This window comes from Phoxinus phoxinus (assembly GCF_949152265.1).
Source record: "Phoxinus phoxinus genome assembly, chromosome: 2".
Classification (NCBI taxonomy): domain Eukaryota; kingdom Metazoa; phylum Chordata; class Actinopteri; order Cypriniformes; family Leuciscidae; genus Phoxinus; species Phoxinus phoxinus.
Window position 1 is genome coordinate 78,524 of NC_136877.1, and position 26,691 is coordinate 105,214.

The following is a 26,691-nucleotide window of genomic DNA, read 5'->3' on the forward strand; positions in this document are numbered from 1 at the left end:
CGGGACTGACAGAAGCTCTGCCATCATGAGTGCGTTTCATTGTGTTTCTCTCGGAGCAAATCTGCAGCGCAGGGTCACAGTTCTGAGGTCAATCGTTTGCCAGAAGAGTCACTCGGATGGACACACACAACGCAAGTAACATCATTACATTAATGCCGCTTTATGTGGATAACGCTCATTTCAGAAAGTGTATAAATCTAGATTTCTGTTGTAAGTTAATAGAACATTTGTAAATGAATTGATAACTGGTTGAATGATCAGGTGGTCGCTCTGCCGGTGGTGTCGCGTGTGGCGGTGTGTGGCGGTACCCATGGCAACGAGCTGTCAGGTGTCTACCTGGTGAGAGAGAGGCTGAAGAGGAGGGAGGACGGGACAGAGCCGGTTTCCGTGGTAACGCTGATGTCGAACCCGCGCGCCGTGCAGCTGTGTGTGCGTTACGTGGAGACGGACCTGAACCGATGCTTCACGCGGGCCGCGCTCAGGTGAGACCAGAGACGATACCTACAGCACTACTGTCAGTGCTGGAAACATGATCTAACATAAGTACAGTATGATATTTGTGAGAATAAACAACAAGTTTGTCAAACAAAACCTGTTCCAGGGCTCAATGCTAAGGATTTTTTCTATTGGCCCCACCACAAGTAATAAATAAAATAGGCCTAGTTATTGTGTTCGTGGTTTTTTACCCATAATCTTAATAAATAAGGCGGTGACACCAACAACTACTAGCCTAACTCATATACATTTAAAGTATTGTTAAAGACAAGTAAAGTGTCAGTATTAAAATAAGAACAAATAATCAAATTACGAACAATAGAACAACTACAAAAGAACAAATATATACAAATAGAATAAACATTGTTCCCTTTCATAGGGAACTCGCACTGCGTCGTGGAAAACGACTCTTTGGGGGACGCTCCCTAAGCGTACGCCTCTGAAGTATGAATGAAACTAATCCAATCCTGATTGGTGTTGCGTCGTGACGTAACATGTGACGGCATAACCGGATGCATAAAAGTGTCGCCAGCGCACACACACATTAGCTTTCGCTCTTCATCAAGCGCTCTCTGTTTTTGTCTTATTTTTTTTCAATTCAATTCAATTCAATTCAAGTTTATTTGTATAGCGCTTTTCACAATACATATTGTTTCAAAGCAGCTTTACAGAAAATGCTTTTCAAAAATGTACAAACAAAAATACAGTTAGTTAATCATAAATTTAGGGCATAACATATCGCCGGCGTTGGGTCGTCTCTTCACAGGCGTCGAGTCGTCTCATCACAGGCGTTGGGGCATCTGAAGTCGGCTGGATACATAACTGGAGCTGACGAACTCTATTTGAGTTATAGGGACAGGCGTCCCGAGATAACAACAAAAAAGGCAGCTGGGAAATAATTAGCGTAGCTGCTGTTCATAATATGAATGCATTTGATCTGATTTAACTGTAGTATAAAAGGTACGATGCATTATGTGAATGCTTGGCTAAAGAGATGCGTCTTTAATCTAGTTTTAAACTGGGAGAGCGAGTCTGAGCCTTGGACAATATCAGGAAGGCTATTCCAGAGTTTAGGAGCTAGATGTGAAAACGCCCTCCCTCCTTTAGTGGACTTAGTTATCCTCGGTACGACCAGAAGCCTCGAATTTAGCGATCTTAAAGAGCGCGATGGATTGTAGGGCGATAGAAGATCCCTTAAATACACAGGAGCTAAACCATTTAGGGCTTTATAAGTCAGTAACAATACTTTGTAGTTGATACAGAACTTAATAGGTAACCAGTGTAGAGATGATAAAATTGGCGTTATATGATCATATTTTCTTGACCTAGTAAGAACTCTAGCGGCTGCATTTTGGACTAACTGTAGCTTGTTTACGGAGGATGCAGGACAACCAGCTAATAAAGCATTACAGTAATCTAGTCTCGAGGTCATGAATGCATGAACTAACTTTTCTGCATCAGAAACTGATAGCATGTTACGTAGCTTAGCAATGTTTCTAAGGTGGAAAAAGGCTGTTCTTGTGACATTTGAAATATGATTTTCAAAAGACAAGTTGCGGTCTAGTATAACACCCTATTATTTGGTGTTGTCTGTCTGATCCAGTCACTGTATTATGGCGAGTGAGCAATTCATTAGATGTGTGCACCCCTGCCCAAAATATATTAAGAGTGGGGACACGCATCAGTTGTGTGTGAATTGTTTGGGAGTGTAACACACGCACGGGCAGCTCTCGAGGGTGCTGTCTGTGATCTCTGTGAAACACTCCCTATCAGTACTGCGCTCGCGTTCCCCGTGGTTCAGGTCCGGGCGCGGTGACTCAGATCGCGGGGTTCGCAAAGGGATCTTGCAGACGAGGATGAGACTGCGGCACTTTCTCATTCTTCATCTGAAGGTTCTAAGGCTCTCGTTCATGGTGCAGAAGCCCGCGCTGCGGCTTCTTCTGCTCGTGACGAGACCTCGATGTTTGAACTATCTGCTTCCGAGGAAGTGGATGTGTTCAGTATCGAGGCGGCCGGATGAGCGTGAGTTAAATTCACCTGCTCGCGTTCCCCGCGGTTCGGGTCGCGCGTCCGTTGAGGCGGCGCGGCGACTCAGATCGCGGGGTTCGCAATAGGATCTTGCAGATGGGAATGAGACTGCTGCGGCATTTACTCATTCCCTATTTGAAGGTTCTGTGGCTCCCTTTCATGGTGCAGAAGCCCGTGCTGCGGCTTCTTCTGCCCGTGATGAGAACCTGATGTTTGAACTATCTGCTTCTGAGGGAGTGGGTGTGTTCAGCATCGAGGCGGATGAACGTGAATTAGACTCGCCAGCTCACGTTCTCCGTTGTTCAGGTCCGCGACTCAGATCGTGGGGTTCGTAAATAAAATAAATAATAAAATATGAATTTTGCTGATGAGAGTGAGACTGCTGCGGCACTTTCTCATTCTTTATTTGAATGGTTCTAAGACCGCGATGCGGCTTATTCTGCCCTTGACAAGCACCAGATGTTTAAAATAAAAGATCTGCAACATCGAGGCTTAATCGCGTGTCTAGATCCTCTAGAGCCCCTCCCTATGGAGTTTGGCAACAGAGAAATATATCTCGCTCTTTTGATCAGAAGGATGACCTGAGGGCCGTCCTTCAGGCAAGAGGGCTTCAGGAAAGAGGTTCTACCTGAAATAAAAATTAGACCCTTTCCCTTCTACCCCCGTTGTAGAGCAACTGAGGTTGTTCTTACAGCGGAGCCCTCAGGAAAACTATGTGGTTGCCCGCCGTCCAAGGCGCTTCGGGCCACATCAGTTTCCAGCGAACGCATACCGTTGTGTTCGCTCCAAAAAGCTTGAAAAAGGGCATTGACTATTGTTACAAAATCGGTCTCGACTAATCCCTGCCGGTCATCTGCTTCAGGGGGTCGAGAATAATGCTCAAAGAATACCCGAAACCAGCCTCGAGGGGCTGGTTCCCATAATAGATTTTGTTGAAGCGTGTCAAACGCTTACCCAACATATCTGCATGGGTCCTGCGTATAAGCAGGATTGGGTGATGGAACAAAAAGTATACTCTTTACTGGTCAGAGAGGCCATATGATGGGTTCCTCCTCCAGACAGGGAGTCCGGATTTCTCAGCCGGTACTTTATAGTTCCAAAGAAGGATGGAGGGTTCCTGCCGATTTTAGATCTGAGTCACTTAAATCGTTCTCTGAAGAGCTTCAGGTTCAAGATGCTCATCGTTAATCAAATCAGGTCCGAGGACTGGTTTATCACAATAGGTCTAAAAGACGCATATTCCATGCTCCATCCTTCCAATACACAGGAGGTTCCTGAGGTTCGCTTTCGGGGGCGAAGCGTACCAAATTCGGGTTCTTCCATTTGGCCTAACACTCTCCCCTCGCAAAAGCTCCAAGTGTATGGATGCAGCTCTGGTCCTACTGAGGCTTCAGGCCATCCTTACACTTAATTTAATCGAAGACTGGCCCATTCTGGCTCAGTCTCGAGCAATGGCAGTTCGGCATCGAGATGTCGTCCTTGGCCGTATTCCGAGCTCAGGGGTGAGACTCAACACGAAGAAAAGCGTGTTGGTACCAGTTTAGAAAACTAAGTTTCTGGGTGTGGTATGGAACTCCGATACGATGTGAGCACATATGTCTCCCGCGAGTCCATCCGGGCCATGGCTTCCGGGATAAAGCTTGGCCAGGCCATCACTGTAAAGCAATCTCTAAGACTGCTGGAACTCATGGCAGCTGTGTCCAACTTAATACCTTTTGGACCTTCTACACATGAGGCCCCTTCAGTGGTGGCTGATAGCCAAGGGGATTTCCCCAAGGGGGAATCCGTTCCGAACAATTAGGGTTACGCGCCGATGCCTTCATTTCCCTAATTAATATGGAAGAAACCTTGGTTCCTGTCCCAAGGGCCAGTGTTAGCAGCGTCATGTCGCCGGAAAACCGTTTCGACAGGCGCCTCCTTCACTGGAGTGGGCGCTGGATGGCCGCTTTGCCAGGGGTCTGTGGCAGAACCATCAACACTTTTGGCATATATTTTGCCTAGAGATGTTGGCTGTGTTCAGGGCTCTGAGGAGCTTCCTCCCAGACATAAATTTATCTGAACCGACAAGGGGGACTCAGATCACGCCCTCTATCCAGACTGGCGCATCAGATTAATCTATGGTCCCATGGGAAATTATTATCTATTAGAGCAATATATGTCCCGAGGGTTCAGAATCAGAGAGCAGACATCCTGTCGAGACAGGGGCTGAGGCCCGGGGAATGGAGACTTCACCCAGAGGTGGTGAATTTGATATGGCAGAGGTTGAACCAATGGAAGTGGGTCTGTTTGCGTCTCGAGAGACGTCCCACTGTCCACTTTGGTTCTCCCTCACTCATCCAGCCCCACTGGGGTTGGATGCCATGGTACAGGCCTGGCCGAGGCTTCGCCTGTACGCTTTTCTCCCGATCGCTCTGCTCCCGGGAGTCCTGGAGAGGGTCCGTCAGGAGGGCATCAGTCTTCTTCTGATAGCCCCGTTGTGGCCGGCCCGAGTATGGTTTTCAGACATATTTTCACTTCTGATAGCTCCGCCGTGGCAGATTCCTCTGAGGAGGGATCTGTTGTCTCAGGCGGAGGGCACAATATTCCACCCACGCCCGGAGCTGTGGAAATTGTGGGTCTGGCCCCTGAGGGGATCCAGTACCTAGATGCCGGTCTATCTGCTGGGGTGGTCAAAACCATACTTAGGTCTAGGGCTCCGTCTACTAGGAGATTAAATGGCCTCAAGTGGTATGTTTTTCCACTTGGAGTAGAGAACATGAGTTAGATCCAGTTAACTGCCCAGTGGCTTCAGTTCTGGAGTTTCTTCAAGATCGGTTCTCTGCGGGTCTCTTCCTGTCCACACTTAAGGTGTACGTGGCTGCCATTGCGGCGGTCCATGCACCACCGAGTGATGGGCCTTTGGGGAGGCACCAACTGGTCATACTATTTCTCCATGGTACATGGAGGATGAGACCAACAGTCAGGTCCAGGGTTCCTTCCTGAGACCTGGCGGTGGTTCTCGAAGGGCTATCCCTGGCTCCCTTCGAACCCCTCCAGTCGGCTTCGCCTAGGACCTCACGTTCAAGATAGCCTTTCTCTTAGCTATTTCTTAAAATATTAAGAGAGTGGGAGATCTCCAAGCCCTGGCACTAACGCCAGCTTGCTTGGGGTTTTGCCCCCGGCAGAGTTAAGGCCATCCTGCACCCGAGACCCAGCTATGTGCCTTAAGTGTATTCTAACATGGCTAGGTCCATGGTCCTGCAAGCATTTCATCCTCCACCTCATGTGTCGGCAGAAGAAGAGAGGTTCCTTTGCTCTGCCAGTCAGGGTTCCGAGTATTTACCTTGAGAGGTACTCTTCTTCGAGTAGGTCTGACCTACTGTTAGTGTGTTTTGGGTCACCTAATAAGGGGCTCCCGGCATCCAAACAAACCATAAGTAGGCCTACAAGGTGCGCAATTTGCCTTCACCTTTGGCCGTAAGGGCTCATTTTAACAGAGGCATGGCGTCCTCTAGGGCCCTCCGTTCGGGAGTGCCCCTCCAGGAGATCTGTGAGGCAGCCGGTTGGGCTACCCCGCACACTTTCATCAGGTTTTTTTGTCTTCACCCCCTTAGTGTGTCTGGCGCACGAGTGCTCTCGTCCTAGCTTAAGTGCCTGAGATCAGCTTCAATCTAGGACAGGCTTTTTCGGTGCGTGGCCTAGTGGGTATTTGTTCCCCAAAGAGTCGTTTTCAACGACGCAGTGCGAGTTCCCTACGAAAGGGAACGTCTCGGGTTACGACTGTAACCCTTGTTCCCTGAGGAGGGAACGAGACACTGCGTCGTCTTGCCACGCCCCTTAACGCCTGGGAGCGGCTTGCTTCATCGCGAGGCTAATGTGTGTGTGTGCCGGCGACACTTTTATGCATCCGGTTATGCCGTCACATATTACGTCACGACACAACACCAATCAGAATTGGATTAGTTTCATTCATACTTCAGAGGCGTACGCTTAGGGAGCGTCCCCCAAAGAGTCGTTTTCAACGACGCAGTGTCTTGTTCCCTCCTCAGGGAACAAGGGTTACAGTCGTAACCCGAGACGTTTTTCAGGTAAGTCTACCAGTAATTTACAGGTAGAATTTTTTTTATAATCAAATGTAAAATAGCACTGCATAGTCGTCATTGTATATAGATTAATCCTTGTTAAAGTTACAAAAGTTATTCAGTCGAGAGCAGTGAGTGGTTTTATCTTTGTCTTTTGTTGTTTGATTAACATTAACAAGAATATTAGGCTTCTGTCACTTTAAGAGCTGCACGAATCCAATATACTGTTACACACGTCTTATTTCTCGACTGTTTATGTTCACTTAAGATATAACAGACGTTGTTATTTATGGGATACTCGCCCGAGATATTTTTTGACATCATTTAGTTTGATTTGGTCCATTCAAGCGCAAGAAGACGTGAAAGAGCTCAATTCAGCATTAGCACGCAGTCTGAGACGCAGCTTTCTGAGATGCACACTAGACTCTCATGCGACTGAATGGAGTTCTTTCACGTCTTCTTGCGCTTGAATATCTGAATTGGCCAAACACCTAATAAACTGTGGGATGCAGCCATGTGAACTCTGACCCTAGCCCATTGTCCCGGTCCTATGAAGGTAAATGAGTAGCAAAACTCGAGAGCACGTAGATGTGAATTTGAGAACTTGTACAATAAATATTCATACTTATACTTGAACATTTACACTCACAGGTCCAATGTGAAAACCTGTAAAATATAAATCAGGGCCCGATGTTCTTAAACATTCTAAGAATCCTCTCAAAAAACTCCTAATTTAGCTTAAAAACTTCTACGTAGGAGTCTTAGCTGAAAGCTACAAATATGTTATATTTTTTCGCCGCTAGGGGTCGCTAACCTCTTACAATAACAAAGGCATAGATTTATGACGCAGTGGCAAGCAGAATGATGGGACTTGCTGTCAAGCTGATGAATCTAATAATGTTAATGGATGATTAACATTAACTGTAATTAACATTACAATGGTATGAAGCAGGACGCGATTGCTAATAATAGACAGATATCACACGCGAGTTCCACGGATATAAAGGAAAAAGGAGATTTAATTCTACGGAACTACCCGCAAGTGCTGAATTACTACTCACACAGGTCAGTTTATTTGACGAATTAAACTTGTGAGGTAACGTAGCGCTGTTTCACTTGGTCTAACATTACACTATCATACTAAACAGCATTTTAATGTGTTCAAAGTTGTAATGTTATTCTATGTCAGGGATAGGCAACTTCAGTCTTGGAGGGCCACTGTCCTGCTGAGTTTAGCTCCAACCCTAAATAAACACACCTGAACAAGGCAATCAATGTTTTCAGGATTACTAGATAGATACAGGCAGGTGAGTTGTTATCGGGGATGAAGCTAAACTCTGCAGGACATTGGCCCTCCAGGACCGGAGTTGCCTATCCCTGTTCTATGTGTTAGTTTGTTGGCTATATGAGACTAGCAGTAAGCTAGATCAACATTAGAATAACATACAGATCATATTCATCATGTACATTTCATCATGTTGATCTATATAACATTGATATGTTCAAATCTGTTTTTGAACAGATTTGAACCTCAAATTTGTTCAAGGCAAAAAAAACAAATGAACATATTTACCTATTTCGGCCATAGAAGGTCATATTGACCGCACTGAATTTTGCACTTTTGTTACATTTCCCACGGTTGACCTTTGTCTCTCTCACGGTCAACAGAAAGCTCAGTAGCAGTCCTGAGTGTTGGCATATATGCTAATTTCGACAAACAAAAAGTATATTAGATTAAATTTGTTGATCAGAAATAGGCTAATAATACCTGACTATGTTATCTACTCGGTTACTATCTTAACCTCAGTTCATTGGCGCACACGTCAGAGCCTGCTAAGGGGGCGTGGCCTAAGCCTATATTAGCCCCTGAAAAACGCCATTTTAGCAGGTTTAACGACTGAAGCGACAGCTTGCCAGGTTACTATAGTGCAGCTGACTACGCAATATTCGTTCCCTACTCTCGGGGAACTGAGGTTACGATAGTAACCGAGTAGTTCCTTTTCGAACGGGCACTTCGTATTGTGTAGCTATATGCAGTGGGGATGCCATGTAAAACGCTGCACTTTAAGTAGCAAGGTTGCCTGCTGCAGCTCAGGACCCTTGAGCTCACAGAACAAGCCAGAACCCAAAACAGACCAGACCAGACACCATATATATATATGTGTCAGAGCTAACCAAAATAATGTACCAGTATGACCGGACACTGTCGAGTCTATTAGTATGGGGAATAACCGGCCAAAGGCGGGTTTTGTAATAAATGTAATGTGATTGTGCACAGTGACATAATTTGTAGACAAGACCAGACACCGTCAGGCCTTGATCATACCGAAAATTTTTGATCATATGATCATACCTAACTGCATGATAGGTAACTATCATGATAGGTATGATAGTTAACTATCATACCTAACCATATTATATTAATATATAATCATATGATCATATATGATCATATAATATGATCATACCTAACCATATTATAAAACTTCATAAATGTGGAAGGCGAGGACCAGTCGGCCGCATCACAATTATCCTGAATGGGAAACCCAGAGGACCAAGCCCAAGACGAGGCCATGCCTCTAGTCGAATGAGCCTTGATACCTATAGGGCATTCCTGACCCACTGAGGTATATGCCATAAATATGGCATCTACTATCCATCTAGACAGTCTTTGCTTAGTAACTGGATAACCCTTAGATCGGCCACTAAAACAGACAAAAAGCTGTTCTGATTGTCTGAACAATGCAGAACGCTCCAGATAGATTCTCAGTATTATCCTCAGCAGAAGGGGAAAGGGCTAATAGCGTGATAACCTGTGCTCTAAACGGTGTTGAGAGCACTTTGGGTACACAGCCATGTCTGGGTTTGAGAATGACCTTGGAGTCTTCCAATCCAAACTCCAAACATGAAGGGCTCACAGAGAGGGCCTGCAGATCTCCCACTCGCTTGATAGATGCCAGTGCCATCAAGAGCACTCTTTAGCGAGAGAGGTTTAAGATCAACCGACTTGAGCGGTTCAAAAGGAGGACTTTTCAGGGCCCTAAGGACCGTGGAGAGGTCCCAAAACGACATGGATGGAGGTCTGGAAGGGTTCATCCTCCTAAACCGTACCACTAGTTCGTTTCTTCCTAGTGACTGGCCAGCCACTGGAGCATGATGAGCTGCACTGGCTGCCACATACACTTTGAGCGTGGACAGGGAACGGCCCGCGTCCAACAGCTCCTGCAGGAAGGAGAGCATCACGGATACCTCACATGACCCTGGATCAAAGAACTTTTCCAAACACCAGCTGGAAAACCCCAACCACTTCTGAGTATACAGGCGCCTAGTAGACGGGCCCTAGCCTCAGTGATAGTGTTCAAAACTTTCTCAGGAAGGTCCCTGGGTACACGTTTAGGGCCCAGACATGGAGGGCTCATAAGTCAGGTCACGGATGCCATATCGTCCCTTTTGCCTGTGTGAGGAGATCTTTCCTCAGCGGAACAGGCCAGGGGACTCTGTCCGATAACTGAACGAGCTCTGGAAACCACGCTCTGGAAACCACTATTTGGATTCCCTGACCCATTCTATGGCCTGGGGAATCATTGAAACGGGGGGAAACGCAAAGGGGACGGCTGGGCCAGAGATGGGCCGACGCATCCCTGTTCTTTGAGAAGAACGCTGCGCAGTGAGTGTTGGTTTTCGAGGCAAAAGGTTGACTTCGGCCTCGCCGAACACACTCCATATCAGACTGACCATCTGTGAGTTCAGGGACCACTCGCCTAGGGGAGTGTTGCCCCGTGAGAGCATATCCGCACCCAGATTCTGAATGCCGGGGATATGCACCGCTCTCAGAGAACTCAGATTGGTCTGTGCCCACAAGAGGAGATCTCTCGCTATGACGTACAGGTTACCCGACCTGATACCGCCCCTGGCAATTTATGTAGGCCACCACCGACCTGTTGTCCGTACGGACTAAGACATGGTACCCCCTGAGGTTTGACAGAAAAGCTTTTGAGGGCCAAACAGACTGCTTTCATTTCCAGACAGTTAATATGTAAGCTCTGCTCAGTGCTTGTCCAGAGGCCAGAAGCAGGCTTGCACTCGTGCAGCGCTCCCCAACTTTGGTTGGATGCATCTGTAAAAAACACTTTCCTCCTGGAAACTACTCCCATGGTCACAGCCTCTTGGTACCAGTCCTGAGCCCGCCAGGGAATCAGGGTCCGTAGACAGCTATGATTCACCATGATGCGCTGGCTGCCTGACTACCATGCATGGGTCGGCACTCTGCGTTTGAGCCAGTGCTGCAGCGGGCGCATGCGCAGTAATCCCATACGGAGTACTGAAGATGCTGCTGCCACGAGACCGAGAAGTTTCTGAAATTTCTTTAGAGGTGCGCGCTCTCCAGCCTTGAATGAGGCTGCCAGCTCTAGTGTAAGCTGCGCTGTCATCGTTATAGAGTCAATAACTGTTCCCAGAAAGAGCACACTCTGGCTGGGGTTCAGTTTGCTCTTGGTTACGTTGATATTGAGACTCAGGCATTTCAAATGGCCAAAAATCAAATCTCTGTGTGACAGTAGCTCGGCTCTCGACTGTGCCAGTTGTCGAGATAATTAAGCATGCGCACTCCCTGATGTCTCAGGGGAGAGAACGCTGCATCCATGCACTTCATGAATGTACGGGCCGCTAGGGATAGACCGAACGGCAGAACGATTTATTGATAAGCTTGACCCTCGACTGGCGATTGGCGGTGGGTATCAGCCGCAGGGCGGGGCTGACAGACCTGCTTCGCTGGCCTTGCTGGCTGAGGCGAGGGCGGGACGGACGTTTCTCACCGCGTCCTTGATGTCGGTGAGGTTTAGCCAAAGGTGGTGCTCGAGCATGACCAAGCTAGCCATTTTCCTCCCGATAGCCTGCGCTGTAGCCTTGGTAGCACGCAAGGCTAGGTCCGTGTCGCTTCGGAGGTCTCGGAAGGCCTTGGGATCCGGGCCAGCCTCGTCCATCGACTGGAGGAGTTTGGCGTGGAAAGCCTGCAACACGGACATTGTGTGCAGGGCTGAAGCAGCCTGACCGGAGGAGGAGTAAGCGCGTTCGGTGAGGGCTGAGGTGTTTCGGTATGGCTTGGATGGATGAACCGCTCTAGTTCGCCAGCTGGCAGCAGTGGTCAGGCAAAGATGAGCGGCCACAGCCTCTTCGAGGGGCAGCAACGACTCATAACCCTTTTCTGCCGCGCCGTCCACGGAGGAGAGCGTTGCAGAAACTGAAGAACCCACACGTGCAGAGTAAGGGACTCGCCACCCCTTAGTCAACTCGTCGTGTACCCCCGGAAAAAAACACAGCAGGTCTGTGACGAGGGGCCTGTTGGCGACCCGTCTAGAACCAGCCATCCAGCCGACTTCGAGGGGGCTCCTCGGGCGAGGCTCACTCGAGCTCGAGGTCCGAGACGGCCTTAGTCAGGATCCGAAGCATCTCCGCGTCCGAGTTAGATCTCACTGAGATGCTGGCGGCCGATTGAGAAGTGGTGGTGGGGTCGATAGACTCAAATCGATTATTATTTGAGTTTATTTTACATTTTTATATAACCTAACCTTTTACAGTTTTGGAAATGTGTTTGTATCATATTTCTTTTTTATATGTGAAGTCTTTTTTGATTATGTGAAGTCTTTTTTGATTATTCTATTATACTGAGGTTATTCCCCCCAAAATTGCTTGTTACCTTATACTCTCGAAATGCTGACACAGTCGCGCCATTCAACTCTCTGTCGTTTTTTTAGAAAATTCAGGAAATTATCTTTTATTATTATTTTTTAAAATAAAGTTTATAAACACTACGTATAGTTTACTACGTATCCCGCACCGTAACATATGACCTGGTTGAATCTGCCGGCAAAAACTGGGGGAGGAGCCACAAATCCGTGTGTACAGTTTACAAACCCATGGGAATGGATTGCTAAAGCGTGGGCACGGTTTATGAATTTGTGGGTACAGATTGCAAAAACTGAAGGGACGGTCTGAGAGCTTACAAATCTGAGAGCGCGGATTAGAAACTCGTGGGTACGGTTTATTAATCCATGGAGATGATTTGTTAAACCGAGGGAACAGTTTGAGAATTCGTTTGTACGGTTTATAAACTGAGCGGACGGATTGCAAAAGTGTCGCCACGGATTGTTTTTTTTTCTCCCACAGGTGACTTCCCGGGCTCCGTACGAAAAGAGTAGCAAAAGTCAAGGCGCGAAATTTGAAATTGCAGGGACAGATTTGAGATGTTGCAAATGCCTAATTGAGGTTGTACTGGGAATGTGAATGTAAGATTAAATGCGAATATAGATTACAAGTTTGTGTCTGTCTTTCATTGTATTTCTGTGAATGGCATTTAACACATTTGTGACTACTTGTCTGCAGCTTCAAATTCAGAATATAGGTTCTGACTGTTGTCTGAGAGTGCAAATTTCAACATTCAACTTCAGATTTTTATTTTACAGGTTTTCACATTGGAGCTGTAAATGTTCACGTACAAGTTCTCAAATTCAGATTTACGTGCGCTCGAGTTTTGCTATTCATTTACCTTCATACTTTTTGTCCAGCCCTGCTGTTCCAAATTCCAAACACAAGAACCAAAACAAAACCCAAACAGGTGAAAGTTCATTCAAATATTGGTAAATTGGTGCATACTAACATGTAACATGATTAAGTTAAAATAAAACCGTGATCTTCTCTGTGACGAAGTGAAAGCAAGCACCATTATAAGTGAAAACACACAAAAAAAAAAAAAAAAAAAAAAAAACCTTAAATATATATTTAGATTTTGGATTTATTTATTATTTATTATTGTCATTGTAAAAAACATTATAAAAAACATTGTCACAACGAAATTAAGAGTGCTACTCCTAGTGCATATATACAAACATACATTCATACACTTATTCATGTCATACTCTAACACAGAATCATACCAACACATACACATAATAAGACAGGTCACATGGTGGAAAGTGCAAATGCAGTGCAAACAGATAATACAATCATTCATCATGGTAAAAGTCCTATTTCAATAAGTGAGTATTTAGAGTTGTGATGGCTGTGGGGAAAAAGCTGTCTCTGAATCTGGATGTGCGTGTTCTGACCGACCTGTAACGCCTTCCGGAGGGGAGTAGTTGAAAGTGTTCGTGGCCTGGGTGAGTGGGGTCGTTGATTATATTTTTTGCCCTGCTGAGGTAACGTGATGAGGCAATACTGTCCAGTGTGGGTAAAGAGCAGCCAATGATTTTTTCAGCAGACCGGATGACCCTCTGAAGGGATTTTTTCTGTGCCACAGTGCAGCTTGTATACCACACTGTGATACAGTACGTCAGTATACTCTCTATAGCAGAGCGATAGAAGCCCACCAGCAACGTCTCACTTAAGTTGTTTCTCTTTAGCAGTCTCAGGAAGTAGAGACGCTGCTGTGCCCTTTTAATTATGTTTGTAGTGTTAACAGACCAGGACAGATCGTTGTTAATATGGACTCCCAGGAATTTGAAGGTGTGGACCCTCTCGACATTAACCCCTGCTATAAGGAGTGGTGGTGGCTCCATCTGTCGCTTCTTCCTAAAGTCCAGGATCAATTCTTTGGTCTTTAATGTGTTAAGCTGAAGGTTGTTGTTATGGCACCATGCTGTTAACCTCTCTATCTCAGCCCTATAGTGCGTCTCATCACCCTTTACAATTTGCCCGATGACTGTGGTATCATCTGCAAATTTGATGATGGTGTTGGTTGGATGAGCTGGGGAACAGTCACTGGTATACAGGGAGTATAGCAGAGGGCTGAGAACACACCCTTGTGGTGCCCCTGTACTGATTTTGATGGTGGAGGAGAGGTGGGAGCCCAGTCGAACAACTTGTGAGCGATTAGTGAGGAAGTCTCTTATCCAAGTACAGATAGAGGTTGAGAGGCCCAGATGAAGCAGCTTGTTGATGAGGATGTCCGGGATGATGGTGTTAAATGCGGAGCTGAAATCCACAAAGAGCATCCTTACATAGGTGTTTTGGTGTTCTAAGTGGTTTAAAGCCACGTGTGTCGTTATGGCGATAGCATCCTCTGTGGACCTATTTGAACAGTATGCAAACTGATGGGGATCAAAAGAGGCTGGCAGGCTAGATTTTATGTGTCGTAATACCAGTTTCTCCAGGCATTTCATGACAACTGGTGTCAGTGCAACTGGCCTATAGCTGTTAAGGTCCTCTGGAACTGGCTTTTTTGGCACGGGGATAATAATTGCTGATTTCAGACAAGCTGGAACAAGGGCCTTTGACAGTGAGCTGTTGAAAATTTTGGTGAAGACTCCTGCTAGCTGGTCAGCACAGGACTTAAGTACTCTGCCCGGCACTCCATCAGGTCCAGTTGCCTTTCGTGGGTTGATGGTCTTTAGTGAACATCTCACTTCATGTTCCTGCAGAGTGAGAGTATGACTGGTGATGGCTGGTGGAGAGAGCAGTTCTGTTCCAGATCTTTCAACCTCAAACCTGGCAAAGAAGTGGTTCAGCTCCTCAGCTAGCGAGGTGTCAGTGTTGATGGTCCTACTGACAGTGCTGCCTTTATAGTTAGTTAGTTGTTGTATTCCCTGCCACACTCTGCGCTGATCGTTGTTCGCTAGATGGTCCTCCATCCTCCCCTTATACGCCTGCTTTGCCACCTTGATACCCCTCTTCAGGTCAGCTCTAGCAGAGCTGTACTGTTCTTTATCCCCTGACCTGAAGGCGATGTTACGTATCCTCAAGAGTCTCTTGACTTCTCTCGTCATCCAGGCTTTCTGGTTGGCATATATCCTGATGCAGCGTTCGATCGTAACATTGTCCATACAGAAGGTGATGTAATCCAGTACAGCCTCTGTGTCACCATCTAAGTCACCCTGAAAGAAGAGGTCCCATTCAGTATGTTGGAAGCAGTCCTGGAGCTGGGATAGGGCAGTGTCAGGCCAGATTTTAATAGTCATTCTACTTGGCTGTATAGCCCTCATGACAGGGGTGTATGCAGGGATTAGAAGTAGTTGTATATGGTCTGACTGGCCAAGATGAGGGAGAGGAGCAGTTCTGTATGCATTCTTGATGTTAGAATATACGTGGTCTAAAATGTTTTTCTCTCTAGTAGCACAATCAACATGCTGGTAAAAGCTGGGGAGTACAGTCTTTAAGGACGCCTTATTAAAGTCCCCTGCTATAATATGTATTCCCTCTGGGTGATCACGCTGCAGTTTGTTTGCTATAGTTAGTAGGTGAGCCAAACCTGTGCTAACATTAGCATCGGGGGCTATGTAAACAGCAGTAACAGTCACTACGGTATACTCTCTTGGTAAATAAAATGGTCTGCATATTACTGACAGGGCTTCCAGGTCAGGTGAGCAGTGCTGGGCAACGATTCTGCAGTTAGTACACCATTCATTATGCACAAAAATGCAGAGTCCTCCTCCTCTTTTCTTACCGGAGTTTGTGTCTCGATCCTGTCGGTAGCTAGATCGGCCTGCTAGCTGCACGATAGCATCTGGGATGAGGGGGTACAACCAGGTTTCTGTGATAATCATTACACAGCAGTTCTGTATGTAATTGTTAGTTGCTATACTGAGTTCCAACTCGTCCATTTTGTGCGCGATGGATCTGGCGTTTGTGAGTAGAAGGCTTGGCAGTGGAGGTCTGTGTGGTAGTTTCCTTAGCCGGGTTAGCAGGCACGACCGGCATCCTCGCTTCTGCTTCCTCTCCCGTCTCCGCCTTCGTCGCCTGCTGCTGCCGATAACAATCCACGGAGTGCCCGATGGTCTGGCTATATCCTCCGGTATGTTGTGAGCCTCCTGGAAGGCTCTCATAACGGCTGTATTATATTGTAGACCAATCTTGATTAGGTCAGTGCGGTTATATTTAAGACCTTGACATGGGAACGTTACAAAAAACACAAACGAGAAACATAAATAAACACCGACAGGAGAGCTAAGAGCCGCTGCACAGCCGCGCGCCGCCATCTGTATGCCATATATATATACAGCACTAAATTTAAATAAAAATAAAACAGAATTTGTAACCATTTATCACTACTTAGTCTTTGAAGTGGTAAAATGTATGTTGTGTATTTCTACTCTACAGTGTTTGATTATTTCTGCTGCTGCATCACTGCAATTTTAATTAGACTCTTAGACTGTCTGTCTGTGTGTGTGTGTGTGTGTTTGTATGTGTGTGTGTGTGTGTGTGTGTGTGTGTGTATGTGTGTGTGTGTGTGTGTGTGTGTGTGTGTGTGTGTGTGTCAGCGCACCCGTCTCCGAAGACTCGCCGTACGAGATGATCCGCTCTCGGGAGCTCAACGCTCTTCTGGGTCCTAAAGGAAGCGTTCAGGCGGTGGATCTGCTGTGTGATCTGCACAACACCACTGCCAACACTGGGCTGTGTCTCATCACACACTCCGACTGCGACTGGATTGCCCTGCACATCTGCAAACACCTGCAGGCATAAATACACACATGTGAAGTTCTCTTGCACTGCTCATATATTTCATGATGAAATGTTGTATTTGTGTCTAACTTCTGTGAGTATTTGTGTGTTTTCAGAGAGAAATGTCCTCCACTCCTGTTAGATACGTTCACTTTGATCTTCCTCTTGATGAGGCCTATTCTCTGGATTCAGTGGGGAAACATGGCTTTGGTGAGACTGTTAAAAACCCAAAGAGTTCATAATTCACTCATCCATTCTTTCTCCAAACTAAACACCTGTCTGGCGTCACACTAGAGGTCTTCACGGGTCCGCTTGGATCCGAGACCCGAGGTCTGACCCGAGACCGGAGCGGGTTCGGGTCCTAAACGTCAATTTCGGGTCAATTCGGTAACAGTGGCCTCGGGTCTTTTATTTAAAATAAATGTGTTTTTCCCGAATGGACCCGATAAGACCGATTCTTTTAAACTATGTCTGGCATTTAACAAAATGTTATTATTTAAAACAATTCTGACAACGTGTTAAATAACTTTTTCTAAGTTCTCTCTGAATCCGCGCATTAGACATTGGCTTCTGCATTCAGACTCCGTTGCTCCACTACCTTTTCAACGAGCGCCATCAGCATGGATTAAAATAAACTTTAATCATTTTATGGTCAGATAAATAACATCACATCAAAAGTTACAGGACAAAATGTGATTACAATAATGAGTGACTGACATTTCAGCACTTCAGCGCGTACCTGCGCATTCATGTAGAAAAAGAACAAACGTTTGTAACCTCGCACACGGACATCCATCTTATAGCAGAGAGATCCATCAGGAAAAGCCACTCGCTTCATTACACTGCGTGTGCAGAAACCCTTCGCCAGACATGAGGTAATAGAGTTGCACACAACACTAGCAGATCCAATCCACTGGTTCCAGTGAAAGCTGAACTCAGAAATAACCTGTATCCATCGGGCAGGCAATAATATATAAAGTAATAATACATAAGTAAATAAATAAATGAAGGTAATGGAGCAGCGGCCAATCAGTCAGCAAGACAACAAGGGTATTTCCTGACTGACTGCAGGTCAATGCCGTTAACGTTCAGGTGGAGTCTAATTTTACCTGGTCCGACTTGGCTCAGGTTTTTATTAAAAAAAATGCGTGTGAAGTCACCGTCGGCCGGAGTGACTGCGGTCACACACACTGAGAGACAGAAACACTGAGCGGCAGAAACACTGAGGGGCAGAAACACTGAGAGGCAGAAACACTGAGAGGCAGAAACACTGAGAGGCAGAAACACTGAGAGGCAGAGACACTGAGAGGCAGAAACACTGAGAGGCAGAGACACTGAGCGGCAGAAACACTGAGAGGCAGAGACACTGAGCGGCAGAAACACTGAGAGGCAGAGACACTGAGAGGCAGAAACACTGAGAGGCAGAGACACTGAGAGGCAGAAACACTGAGAGGCAGAAACACTGAGCGGCAGAAACACTGAGAGGCAGAAACACTGAGAGGCAGAAACACTGAGAGGCAGAGACACTGAGAGGCAGAAACACTGAGAGGCAGAGACACTGAGAGGCAGAAACACTGAGAGGCAGAAACACTGAGAGGCAGAAACACTGAGAAGCAGAAACACTGAGAGGCAGAAACACTGAGAGGCAGAAACACTGAGCGGCAGAAACACTGAGAGGCAGAAACACTGAGAGGCAGAAACACTGAGAGGCAGAAACACTGAGAGGCAGAAACACTGAGCGGCAGAAACACTGAGAGGCAGAAACACTGAGCGGCAGAAACACTGAGCGGCAGAAACACTGAGCGGCAAAAACACTGAGAGGCAGAAACACTGAGAGGCAGAAACACTGAGAGGCAGAAACACTGAGCGGCAGAAACACTGAGAGGCAGAAACACTGAGCGGCAGAAACACTGAGAGGCAGAAACACTGAGCGGCAGAAACACTGAGCGGCAGAAACACTGAGAGGCAGAGACACTGAGAGGCAGAGACACTGAGAGGCAGAAACACTGAGAGGCAGAGACACTGAGAGGCAGAAACACTGAGCGGCAGAAACACTGAGAGGCAGAAACACTGAGCGGCAGAAACACTGAGAGGCAGAAACACTGAGAGGCAGAAACACTGAGAGGCAGAGACACTGAGAGGCAGATACATTGAGAGGCAGAAACACTGAGAGGCAGAAACACTGAGAGGCAGAGACACTGAGAGGCAGAGACACTGAGAGGCAGAAACACTGAGAGGCAGAGACACTGAGAGGCAGAAACACTGAGAGGCAGAAACACTGAGAGGCAGAAACACTGAGAGGCAGAAACACTGAGAGGCAGAGACACTGAGAGGCAGAAACACTGAGCGGCAGAAACACTGAGAGGCAGAGACACTGAGAGGCAGAGACACTGAGAGGCAGAAACACTGAGAGGCAGAGACACTGAGAGGCAGAGACACTGAGAGGCAGAAACACTGAGAGGCAGAAACACTGAGGGGCAGAAACACTGAGAGGCAGAAACAATGAGAGGCAGAAACAATGAGAGGCAGAAACACTGAGAGGCAGAAACACTGAGAGGCAGAAACACTGAGAGGCAGAAACACTGAGAGGCAGAAATACTGAGAGGCAGAGACACTGAGAGGCAGAAACACTGAGAGGCAGAAACACTGAGAGGCAGAAACACTGAGAGGCAGAAACACTGAGAGGCAGAAACACTGAGGGGCAGAAACACTGAGAGGCAGAGACACTGAGAGGCAGAAACACTGAGAGGCAGAGACACTGAGAGGCAGAAACACTGAGAGGCAGAAACACTGAGAGGCAGAAACAATGAGAGGCAGAAACACTGAGCGGCAGAAACACTGAGAGGCAGAGACACTGAGAGGCAGAGACACTGAGCGGCAGAGACACTGAGAGGCAGAAACACTGAGAGGCAGAAACACTGAGAGGCAGAAACACTGAGAGGCAGAAACAATGAGAGGCAGAAACACTGAGCGGCAGAAACACTGAGAGAGAGAAACACTGAGAGGCAGAAACACTGAGAGGCAGAAACACTGAGAGAGAGAAACACTGAGCGGCAGAAACACTGAGAGGCAGAAACACTGAGAGGCAGAGACACTGAGAGGCAGAGACACTGAGCGGCAGAAACACTGAGAGGCAGAAACACTGAGAGGCAGAGACACTGAGAGGCAGAGACACTGAGCGGCAGAAACACTGAGAGGCAGAAACACTGAGAGGCAGAAACACTGAGAGGCAGAAACACTGAGAGGCAGAGACACTGAGAGGCAGAGACACTGAGCGGCAGAAACACTGAGAGGCAGAAACACTGAGAGGCAGAAACACTGAGAGGCAGAAACAATGAGAGGCAGAAACACTGAGAGGCAGAGACATTGAGAGGCAGAGACACTGAGAGGCAGAAACACTGAGAGGCAGAAACACTGAGAGGCAGAAACACTGAGCGGCAGAAACACTGAGAGGCAGAAACACTGAGAGGCAGAAACACTGAGAGGCAGAAACAATGAGAGGCAGAAACACTGAGAGGCAGAGACACTGAGCGACAGAGACACTGAGAGGCAGAAACACTGAGAGGCAGAAACACTGAGAGGCAGAAACACTGAGAGGCAGAGACACTGAGAGGCAGAGACACTGAGCGGCAGAGACACTGAGAGGCAGAAACACTGAGAGGCAGAGACACTGAGAGGCAGAGACACTGAGAGGCAGAAACACTGAGAGGCAGAGACACTGAGAGGCAGAAACACTGAGAGGCAGAGACACTGAGAGGCAGAGACACTGAGAGGCAGAGACACTGAGAGGCAGAGACACTGAGAGGCAGAGACACTGAGAAGCAGAGACACTGAGAGGCAGAAACACTGAGAGGCAGAAACACTGAGAGGCAGAGACACTGAGCGGCAGAGACACTGAGAGGCAGAGACACTGAGAGGCAGAAACACTGAGAGGCAGAAACACTGAGAGGCAGAGACACTGAGAGGCAGAAACACTGAGAGGCAGAAACACTGAGAGGCAGAGACACTGAGAGGCAGAAACACTGAGAGGCAGAGACACTGAGAGGCAGAGACACTGAGAGGCAGAAACACTGAGAGGCAGAAACACTGAGAGGCAGAGACACTGAGAGGCAGAAACACTGAGAGGCAGAGACACTGAGAGGCAGAGACACTGAGAAGCAGAAACAATGAGAGGCAGAAACACTGAGAGGCAGAAACACTGAGAGGCAGAAACACTGAGAGGCAGAAACACTGAGAGGCAGAAACACTGAGAGGCAGAAACACTGAGAGGCAGAAACACTGAGAGGCAGAAACAATGAGAGGCAGAGACACTGAGCGGCAGAAACACTGAGAGGCAGAAACAATGAGAGGCAGAATCACTGAGCGGCAGAAACACTGAGAGGCAGAGACACTGAGAGGCAGAAACACTGAGAGGCAGAAACACTGAGAGGCAGAGACACTGAGCGGCAGAGACACTGAGCGGCAGAGACACTGAGAGGCAGAGACACTGAGAGGCAGAGACACTGAGAGGCAGAAACACTGAGAGGCAGAAACACTGAGAGGCAGAAACACTGAGCGGCAGAAACACTGAGCGGCAGAAACACTGAGAGGCAGAAACACTGAGAGGCAGAAACACTGAGCGGCAGAAACACTGAGCGGCAGAAACACTGAGAGGCAGAAACACTGAGAGGCAGAAACACTGAGCGGCAGAAACACTGAGAGGCAGAAACACTGAGAGGCAGAAACACTGAGCGGCAGAAACACTGAGCGGCAGAAACACTGAGAGGCAGAGACACTGAGAGGCAAAAACACTGAGAGGCAGAGACACTGAGAGGCAGAGACACTGAGAGGCAGAAACACTGAGAGGCAGAGACACTGAGAGGCAAAAACACTGAGAGGCAGAGACACTGAGAGGCAGAAACACTGAGAGGCAGAGACACTGAGAGGCAGAAACACTGAGAGGCAGAAACACTGAGAGGCAGAAACACTGAGAGGCAGAGACACTGAGAGGCAGAAACACTGAGAGGCAGAAACACTGAGCGGCAGAAACACTGAGAGGCAGAGACACTGAGAGGCAAAAACACTGAGAGGCAGAGACACTGAGAGGCAGAGACACTGAGAGGCAGAAACACTGAGAGGCAGAAACACTGAGAGGCAGAAACACTGAGAGGCAGAGACACTGAGAGGCAGAGACACTGAGGGGCAGAGACACTGAGAGGCAGAGACACTGAGAGGCAGAAACACTGAGAGGCAGAAACACTGAGAGGCAGAAACACTGAGAGGCAGAAACACTGAGAGGCAGAAACACTGAGAGGCAGAAACACTGAGAGGCAGAGACACTGAGGGGCAGAGACACTGAGGGGCAGAGACACTGAGAGGCAGAAACACTGAGGGGCAGAAACACTGAGAGGCAGAAACACTGAGAGGCAGAGACACTGAGAGGCAGAAACACTGAGCGGCAGAAACACTGAGAGGCAGAAACACTGAGGGGCAGAGACACTGAGAGGCAGAGACACTGAGAGGCAGAGACACTGAGAGGCAGAAACACTGAGAGGCAGAAACACTGAGAGGCAGAAACACTGAGAGGCAGAAACACTGAGAGGCAGAAACACTGAGAGGCAGAGACACTGAGAGGCAGAGACACTGAGAGGCAGAAACACTGAGAGGCAGAGACACTGAGAGGCAGAAACACTGAGAGGCAGAAACACTGAGAGGCAGAAACACTGAGAGGCAGAAACACTGAGCGGCAGAGACACTGAGAAGCAGAGACACTGAGAGGCAGAAACACTGAGAGGCAGAAACACTGAGAGGCAGAAACACTGAGCGGCAGAGACACTGAGAGGCAGAGACACTGAGCGGCAGAAACACTGAGAGGCAGAGACACTGAGAGGCAGAAACACTGAGAGGCAGAAACACTGAGAGGCAGAAACACTGAATGGCAGAAACACTGAGAGGCAGAGACACTGAGAGGCAGAGACACTGAGAGGCAGAGACACTGAGAGGCAGAGACACTGAGAGGCAGAGACACTGAGAGGCAGAGACACTGAGAGGCAGAGACACTGAGAGGCAGAGACACTGAGAGGCAGAGACACTGAGAGGCAGAAACACTGAGAGGCAGAGACACTGAGAGGCAGAAACACTGAGAGGCAGAGACACTGAGAGGCAGAGACACTGAGCGGCAGAAACACTGAGAGGCAGAAACACTGAGAGGCAGAAACACTGAGAGGCAGAGACACTGAGAGGCAGAAACACTGAGAGGCAGAGACACTGAGAGGCAGAGACACTGAGAGGCAGAAACACTGAGAGGCAGAAACACTGAGAGGCAGAAACACTGAGAGGCAGAAACACTGAGAGGCAGAAACACTGAGAGGCAGAGACACTGAGAGGCAGCAACACTGAGAGGCAGAAACACTGAGAGGCAGAGACACTGAGAGGCAGAAACACTGAGAGGCAGAAACACTGAGAGGCAGAAACACTGAGCGGCAGAAACACTGAGCGGCAGAGACACTGAGAAGCAGAGACACTGAGAGGCAGAAACACTGAGAGGCAGAGACACTGAGAGGCAGAAACACTGAGAGGCAGAGACACTGAGAGGCAGCAACACTGAGAGGCAGAGACACTGAGAGGCAGAGACACTGAGCGGCAGAAACACTGAGAGGCAGAGACACTGAGAGGCAGAAACACTGAGAGGCAGAAACACTGAGAGGCAGAAACACTGAATGGCAGAAACACTGAGAGGCAGAGACACTGAGAGGCAGAGACACTGAGAGGCAGAGACACTGAGAGGCAGAGACACTGAGAGGCAGAAACACTGAATGGCAGAAACACTGAGAGGCAGAAACACTGAGAGGCAGAAACACTGAGAGGCAGAAACACTGAGCGGCAGAAACACTGAGCGGCAGAAACACTGAGAGGCAGAGACACTGAGAGGCAAAAACACTGAGAGGCAGAGACACTGAGAGGCAGAGACACTGAGAGGCAGAAACACTGAGCGGCAGAAACACTGAGAGGCAGAGACACTGAGAGGCAAAAACACTGAGAGGCAGAGACACTGAGAGGCAGAAACACTGAGAGGCAGAGACACTGAGAGGCAGAAACACTGAGAGGCAGAAACACTGAGAGGCAGAAACACTGAGAGGCAGAGACACTGAGAGGCAGAAACACTGAGAGGCAGAAACACTGAGCGGCAGAAACACTGAGAGGCAGAGACACTGAGAGGCAAAAACACTGAGAGGCAGAGACACTGAGAGGCAGAGACACTGAGAGGCAGAAACACTGAGAGGCAGAAACACTGAGAGGCAGAAACACTGAGAGGCAGAAACACTGAGAGGCAGAAACACTGAGAGGCAGAAACACTGAGAGGCAGAAACACTGAGAGGCAGAAACACTGAGAGGCAGAAACACTGAGAGGCAGAAACACTGAATGGCAGAAACACTGAGAGGCAGAAACACTGAGAGGCAGAAACACTGAGAGGCAGAAACACTGAGAGGCAGAAACACTGAGAGGCAGAAACACTGAGAGGCAGAAACACTGAGAGGCAGAGACACTGAGAGGCAGAAACACTGAGAGGCAGAAACACTGAGCGGCAGAAACACTGAGCGGCAGAAACACTGAGAGGCAGAGACACTGAGAGGCAGAAACACTGAGAGGCAGAAACACTGAGAGGCAGAGACACTGAGAAGCAGAAATACTGAGAGGCAGAAACACTGAGCGGCAGAAACACTGAGCGGCAGAAACACTGAGCGGCAGAAACACTGAGTGGCAGAGACACTGAGAGGCAGAAACACTGAGTGCTGTTCAGTGCTGAATTCTGCATGCTGGCAAATCCTCTGAGTATAAAAGATATTATGAAAGATCCATTATGCAGTCAGCTTCACTGATAATAACAGAGATGTATGACCCAGATAGCAGGCAGATGTCGATTCAACATTGATTTTTAGTTGCAAAGGTCAGTATCAACATTGAATCAACGTTCACTATTTGGTCGGTATATCAGATTGTATTACGTAGAAAATAAAACATCGATTCAACGTTGAAATGCAGTTGAATGGCGTGTCTGACGTTGATTCAACGTTAATTCGATGAGCAAAACGATGTTGTTTCGATGTCACGTCAACGTCGTTTCCACGTTGATTCAATGTCAGTTTGCTATCTGGGGAGATCGTGATGAACTGATGTCAGCTTTTTAGGAATTATTAAGGGAGCGCACATCCAGTCATGGGAAACCATGCACACAGCCTGCTTGCTAACAGTAGTTTGTGAATGTTAATGCTTTAATAACAAATAATTTATCAGGAGCATTTATGCTGATGTGTATGGTGGCGACACGTAGGTTAACACAAAGTTAAGTTAAGTTACACCTTAACTAACACATTTTCTGCAGGAAACCCTGATTCAGCTACACAATATAACATACCTGGGAGGCTGAATAGGCTAAATTAACATTAGCCAGCGAGTCCAACAAGTTACCGGTCAGCAAGTTCACCAAGCTGAATACATCGAGTTCTTCCTCGGTGTCGCTTCTGAACAACTCCGCTAACTAGAGCGCCCTCTCGCGGCTGTAGACGGTAATGTTTTCTCTTGGTTCATCTCAGTCTGAATTAATTAATTTTTATATATAAGTCGCACCTGACTATAAGTCGCAGGACCAGCCAAACTATGAAAAAAGTGTCCGGAAAATACGATATTTAGCCATTACTTGCAAATACTGTGGGTTTGTTCATTAAACGATTGTTTTAAACGTGTAAAACTGCGCAGCATAAACACACCAAATCATTTGACAAATAGTCACATAACAGACTAATATAGCATTACGTATAATTCGTTACGATGACATAAAATAGTGTGATCAAATGTTCAGGTAATGCAAAAAATTATTTATTAGCTGATATATCATTTATATGATTCACTCTCCTTCATAGCGTCATCAAGCTTCATCTTTGTTATTGTTTTGAAAATGCGACTTCTGGCGGCGAAAAAATGACAGATCGTTCCTTTAAGTTCAGAATCACTCTCATTGGTTGGTGCAGGAGACACTAGCACTGGGTCCCTCAGAATCAGAAATCCATGTAATGGAAGAGGCAACGATGTCAAAGGAGTGAGAGAATATCACAATCAACTGAATAATATTTGCTCTCGGTGTCGTTATGGCTGTGCAGAAGTGTATGATGTTCTTATAGTTAGGGTTAGTGACGTCACTGAACGATCAGTGTCAGTCACAGCGCCTTTTAAATGCTGTTTTTGATCCGGAAATTATTCATTTACAAATGATCAGAGCGGCTGTGGTTTGTGTGCGTCCTCATCGCCGGAGACGCTCGTTTACAGATGAATCTGCCACTGCATGAACGTTATGCTAAAGGAATTTTTGTTGTTTTCATATAAATTAATATCCCCAATGGATATGGATAAAAGCATCTGCTAAATGAAATGTAATATTATTCTACGAGCTCTTGGATGTTTCCTCTCTGCCCTCAGCGATGGAGGTCGGACCGCAGCCTCACGGCCTCGTCCGGTCCGGGATCTTCAGCGCCATGCAGGAGGGAGTTCAGCTCATGCTGGACTGGATCTGGCAGTTCAACTCCGGTACATCTGTGTGTGTGTGTATATGTGTGTGTGTGTGTGTGTGTGTGTGTTCATGGCTATTCTCTGCTCAGGGACACTGTTTGAAGGAGGATCTGTCGACATTTTCACAATGGT

At 47.4% G+C, this 26,691-nt stretch overlaps 1 protein-coding gene across 1 annotated transcript; it reads left to right on the forward strand.

The window, feature by feature from the left end:
• On the forward strand, positions 1-26,686 carry LOC306994474 (N-acyl-aromatic-L-amino acid amidohydrolase (carboxylate-forming) A-like; the record flags this gene model as incomplete). Its single annotated transcript, XM_079604988.1, has 6 exons — positions 1-131; positions 262-482; positions 16,835-17,030; positions 17,132-17,225; positions 26,470-26,577; positions 26,649-26,686. Coding segments are annotated over exons 1-6 (672 nt in total), but the record flags the coding sequence as incomplete, so codon positions are not given.
• Between the last annotated feature and the right edge of the window lie 5 nt (positions 26,687-26,691).